Here is a 6,210-nt window from a genome sequence, read left to right as displayed (position 1 = left end):
AAAAAAAAAAAAAAAAAAAAAAAAAAAAAAGAATTTACAAGTTAATTTTTCAACTTTTGTTATGCTTTCTTTTCCATGTTTTTATAACAAGTACCACTTTCATAATAAGAAAAAAAGGCTGGGTGTGGTGGCTCATGCCCGTAATCCCAGCACTTTGGGAGACCAAGGTGAGCGGATCACTTGAGGTCAGGAGTTCAAGACCAGCCTGGCCAACATGCTGAAACTTCGTCTCTACCAAAAATACAAAAATTAGCCGGGTGCGGTGGCACACATCTATAGTTCCAGCTACTCGGGAGGCTGAGGCAGGAGAATCACTTGAACCCAGGAGGTTGCAGTGAGCCAAGATTGTGCCACTGCACTCCAGCCTGAGCGACAGAGCAAAACTCCATCTCAAAAAAAAAATAGTAAGAAGAAAAAAGATATGTGCATGATAAGACATTCTCATTGGAATCAAAGAATAATAGGCATTTTTTCAGAATATATTTCCAAATTTTATATTTGGATTTATTATTTATTTATTTACTTTTTTTTTTTTTTTTGAGACAGTTTCACTCCTGCTGCCCAGGCTGGAGTGCAATGGCACCATCTCTGCTTACTGCAAACTCCGCTTCCCGGGTTCAAGTGATTCTCCTGCCTCAACCTCCCAAGTAGCTGGGATTACAGGTATGTGCCACCATGCCTGGCTAATTTTTGTATTTTTAGTAGAGACGGGGTTTCACCATGTTGGTCAGACTGGTCTTGAACTCCTGACCTCCAGTGATCCACCTGCCTTGGCTTCCCAAAGTGCTGGGATTACAAGCGTAAGCCACTGTGCCCAGCCTGGATTTATATTTTATATTAAAAGTCCTTCACACTGCTGGGCATGGTGGCTCCTACCTGTAATCCCAGCACTTTGGGAGGCTGAGGTGGGCGATTGCTTGAGCTCAGGAGTTTGAGACCAGCCTGGGCAATATAGCAAAACCCCACCTCTACAAAAAATACAAAAATTACCCAGGCGTGGCAATGTGTGCCTGTAGTCCCAGCTACTCAGGAGGCTGAGGTGGGAGGATCACTTGAACCTGGGAGGTTTAGGCTGCATGAACCGTGATCGTGCCACTGCACTCCAGCTTGGGCAACAGAATGAGACCCTGTCTCAGAATAAATAAATAAAGCCCTTCAGTCTTCACGACACTAATAATGAAGTTATCTCCTCTTTCTACTCCCAATGCATATTTTAGAATCTTTGATATGTATAATTTTGTTTATTTGGGGGCTGGGCATGGTGGCTCACACCTGTAATCCCAGCACTTTGGGAGGCCGAGGCAGGTGGATCACCTGAGGTCAGGAGTTCAAGACCAGCCTGGCTAACAAGGCGAAACCCTGTCTCTACTAAAAATACAAAGATTAGCCAGGTTTGGTGGCAGACGCCTATAACTCCAACTACTCGGGAGGCTGCGGTGGGAGAATTGGTTGAACCTGGGAGGCAGAGGTTGCAGTGAGCTGAGATCACGCCATTGCACACCAGCCTGGGTGACAAGAGGGAAATTCCGTCTCACAAAAAAAAAGAAGAATTTTGTTCATTTACTAAAATTGGAGGGTCATTTTGAGTTAAAGAAAACAAAATGATGCACAGGGAAAAGCATGAATGGTGTCATATTGAACTGTATCTAAAGCTTGCCATCACTACTAATTTTGACAATTCATTTAATCTTGCCAAGCTTCAGTTTCCTTAACCTTATAGCAGGTACAATAATACTTACGTCGCCGGGCGTGGGGCTCATGCCTGCAATCCCAGCAGTTTGGGAGGCTGAGGTGGGCAGATTACCTGAGGTCAGGAGTTCAAGAGCAGCTTGGCCAACATGGAGAAACCCCATCTTTACTAAAAATACAAAAAGTTAGCCAGACGCAGTGACAGGCGCCTGTAATCCCAGCTACTCAGGAGGCTAAGGCAGGAGAATTGCTTGAACCCGGCAGGCAGGGGTTGCAGTGAGCCGAGATCGCACCATTGTCCTCCAGCCTGGGCGACAGAGTGAAACTCCATCTCAAAATAATAGTAATAATATGTCAAGGAACTGTTGCAAGGCTTAAGGAGGTAATATGTAAAGTTCAAAATATGGCACATAGCTAATACCCAGTATTTAATGGTTATAAAATGATGAATGAGTGTAAAGAAAAATTTCATTTCAACATTAATCAATGAACTGATACTTTGAGCATTTAATACTTGCTAATCTTTAATAAATGATAAGTCTTTTGGGAAAAGCACTTGTCCAGTAAATAACTGATTAAAATGACATATTTAAGTTTAACCTATTACTGAAAGTGCAAGTGTTTTATTTCTTTTTAGATAAAGGATTTATCTTCAGACACACTTCTCCAACAGCATGATGATTTGGATTTGGCTTTGGATAATTGTTATAGTGGAGATACAGTAATAATTTTTCCAGGAGAATATCAAGCTGCAAATCTTGCTTTGTTGACAGATGACATCATTATAAAGGGTTAGCAGGGCATCCTTTGTAGTTTTTTTACAGCAATGTATACTGGACAAATTGTGTATTCTAAATATGCTTAATGAAATCATTAGAAATTACAATAGAATTTATGTTTTACAAAAATCCTTTACATTCCTTTTACAATTAAGACATGTTCATCATATTTTCTATTAGCTCCATTTATATTTTTTGCCAAAACCACTTTTTTCTTATCTATCTTTACTGCTTTTCATATCACTTTACTAAGAAAACCCAGATGTAATGCTATATTAAAATATGCTCATCATTTTCTCAAAAAGGCCAATATCACATGCTAACTCACCAAAACAGAAGTAGAAAAGCAGAATTTACTAAATTTCTTTTAGGTCCTGAACATATTTAGAAACTTTCTCTCTTTTTGACTTTGAAGTAAGAGTATTCTCATTGTCTAACCAACAACAACAGAAACGACAAAAGAAGGACATCCCAGCACTTTGGGAGGCTGAGGCAGGTGGATTGCTAGAGCCCTGGAGTTTGAGACCAGCCTGGGCAACATAGTGAAACCCCATCTCTACAAAAAAATTCAAAAGTTAGCTGGATGTGGTGGTACACACCTGTAGTCCCAGTTACTTGGGAGGCTGAGGTGGGACAATCACGTGAGCCCAGGTTGCAATGAGCCATGATCAAGCCACTGCACTCCAGCCTGGGCAAAAGAGCAAGACTGTCTCAAAAAAGAAAAAGATTACACTATAGTTATGTATCTACTATATTATTTGTTAAAAATATGTGAAGCTGGGCACTGTACTATGCACCTGTAGTCCCTACTTACTCAGGAGGTGAGGCAGGAGGATCACTTGAGCCCAGGAGTTCGAGACTAGCCTGAGCAACATAGCGAGACCCGTCTCTAAAAATGCACACACACACACACACACACACACACACACACACACACATACACACACATACATGCACACACTGAAAAACTTTAGTAACAGCAGTATTATTGAATGACTAAAAGGCCTTAAAATGGGAGATTACTGATTTAATGTATTTTTATCCCTATGAATCAGGAGTTGGAAAGAGAGAGGAAATTATGATTACTTCTGAACCTTCTCGTGACAGTTTTGTGGTGTCCAAAGCTGACAATGTGAAACTAACGCATCTATCTCTGATACAACAAGGGACGGTTGATGGTATCGTGGTGGTGGAGTCTGGTCACATGACTCTAGAAAACTGCATATTAAAATGTGAAGGAACAGGAGTGTGTGTTCTTACAGGGGCTGCTTTGACAATTACAGACAGTGAAATAACTGGTGCCCAGGTATTTCATTCTTTAAAAAGTATGGCTTTATACGACTATAGATAACAGCTTTGAGTGATCTTAATATACAAATAAAGGGTAGCAATTTTTTCATCTTTTAGTGGAATTCTAATTAAACTTAGTAACTGGTAGACATCAACAAAATGAGTACTAGAGTGTCATAGTACGTTTAGGAAGAATGAAATGCTAGGTCCAAAGTCAAGAATATTTAGCTTTGTTTTATAAGTGTGACTTTTTAAAATCTGGAAAACAGTGGCTATAACATAAATCATGAGTCAACCATTTGATAGTTTATCTTTAAAGAAATAAGACATGTAAGTTATCAGATGTTGCTGTTAGGTGATGTGATTAGTTCTGACAGCTTCTGAATAATCAGGACATAAAAAACTTGAGGCCAAGTACAGTGACTCACTCCTGTAATCCCAGCACTTTGGGAGCTGAGGAGGGAGGATCACTTGAGCCCAAGTTTGAGACCAGCCTGGGCAACACAGAAGGACCTTGTCTTTAACAATAAATACATAAATAATTAAAAATTAAGAGCTTGAGTCTTTAGATAATAATCACAAAGATCATTGAAGGACTGGAGAATTGAATGAGAAAAAGGATTAAAGGAAGTAGAAAAATAAGAGCACCTTTTTTTTTTTTTTTTTGAGACAGGGTCTGGCTCTGTCGCCCAGGCTGGAGTGCAGTGGCTGGATCTCAGCTCACTGCAAGCTCCGCCTTCTGGGTTTACGCCATTCTCCTGCCTCAGCCTCCCGAGTAGCTGGGACTACAGGCGACCGCCACCTCGCCCGGCTAGTTTTTTGTATTTTTTTTTAGTAGAGACGGGGTTTCACCGTGTTAGCCAGGATGGTCCGATCTACTGACCTCGTGATCCGCCCGTCTCGGCCTCCCAAAGTGCTGGGATTACAGGCTTGAGCCACCGCGCCCGGCCAAGAGCACCTTTTTAAAGAATTTTTAAAATTTCCACTAAAATGAGGAAATATACTTTAGTGGCATTACGTGGGATTTACAGTAGATATAAATTTTCATAACTATTGAAACAATTGCTTAAAAAGGTTTTGGACTCCTTTCTAGAGAATCATTTGGGTGGAAGAATAAGGTAATGGATTATATGACCTCAACTTTCTAAGTCTAATGATTCTCTAACATATTTAATTTTTCAATATTTTTAAATATTATCTTTACAATTAACAGTTGCATGCATGATCATGTATTTTCATGTAACTTAATGTTTATATTGGTAATACAGAATTACAATTTTCAAATCTAAAGAAGATTTTGGAGAGAGATTTGTGTATCTATTTTGTAGATAGTTTTATTTGCTTTTAATTTACAGGGTGCTGGTGTTGAACTGTATCCTGGAAGCATAGCCATTTTGGAAAGAAATGAAATTCATCACTGTAATAACCTCAGAACCAGTGACAGTTCAAAAAGCACCTTAGGTGGAGTTAATATGAAGGTATTATCTTATTTCTTGATGTAGCATTGTTATGAGAATTGTAAGTAATTATAAGTAATAAAATACCAGTTTTAGTCTTAAAAGGTAGTCTAAATATTATCATTGATTTGGAAAAGAATAGTACAAGTAATAAAATATGGTTAAATAATGGCTGATGGGAAATAAGTTTAGCCTTACCTAATTTAATAATTTGCACTTAAACTCTGCAAATAACTCTGAATATGAGAAATGGGATAGATTTTTCTCTTAAAGACATTTTAGAGTTTTCTTTGATCAGATCTGTAATACATTTTTTTATTTCAAATTACAAAGTAAAGCAAATTAAGAACAATAATATATTAAGAAGCATTTGAAGTCTTACTTTCAAAGTTGTGTTAAATTATTTAAGCTAACCAATTAAAACATCAACAGCAATAATTTCTAGGTGAATTGTCTTCCATCCTTTCTGCTTCTATAAATCCTGTCTTTCTAAGTCCCTCTCTAGGCTTGTGTAGTTAATGAACTTTTATGTTAATGAAGTTTTTTCTAGAACATTCTAACTCTTTGTTTTATGAACGTACGTTTTGTCTCCTCAAATAGATTATAAATTATCTAAGGGCAGGAATTGTATTATATATTACTAGTAGCCTCCCACTCCCTGTATGATTCTGGACGCTAAGTCAGATAATCGGTTGAAAATAAGGTACAAGGCCAGGCACGGTAGCTCACGCCTGTAATCCCAGCACTTTGGGAGGCCGAGGCGGGCAGATCACGAGGTCAGGAGATCGAGACTATCCTGGCTAACATAGTGAAATCCCATCTCTACTAAAAACACACAAAAAATTAACCAACCGTGGTGGCACATGCCTGTAGTCCCAGCTATTTGGGAGGCTGAGGCAGGAGAATCACTTGAACTCGGGAGGCGGAGGTTGTGGTGAGCCGAGAGCACACCACTGCACTCCAGCCTGGGCGACAGATCGAGACTCTGTCTCAAA

At 39.2% G+C, this 6,210-nt stretch overlaps 1 protein-coding gene across 2 annotated transcripts in view; it reads left to right on the top strand.

The window, feature by feature from the left end:
* Positions 1-6,210, top strand: part of SHCBP1L (SHC binding and spindle associated 1 like) — a 48,850-nt gene that overhangs the window by 39,732 nt on the left and 2,908 nt on the right. For both annotated transcript variants that reach the window (XM_031935680.1, XM_023203484.3), the window contains 3 exons: positions 2,327-2,480; positions 3,524-3,774; positions 5,114-5,236. In XM_031935680.1, coding sequence (XP_031791540.1) covers positions 2,327-2,480; positions 3,524-3,774; positions 5,114-5,236 — 528 coding nt within the window. The remainder of the gene's footprint in view (positions 1-2,326; positions 2,481-3,523; positions 3,775-5,113; positions 5,237-6,210) is intronic.

The sequence above is a fragment of the Piliocolobus tephrosceles genome, chromosome 1 (genome assembly GCF_002776525.5).
Source record: "Piliocolobus tephrosceles isolate RC106 chromosome 1, ASM277652v3, whole genome shotgun sequence".
Taxonomy (NCBI): Eukaryota; Metazoa; Chordata; class Mammalia; order Primates; family Cercopithecidae; genus Piliocolobus; species Piliocolobus tephrosceles.
Note: the sequence above shows the minus strand (reverse complement) of the source record. Positions and strands in the feature narration are given on the sequence as shown.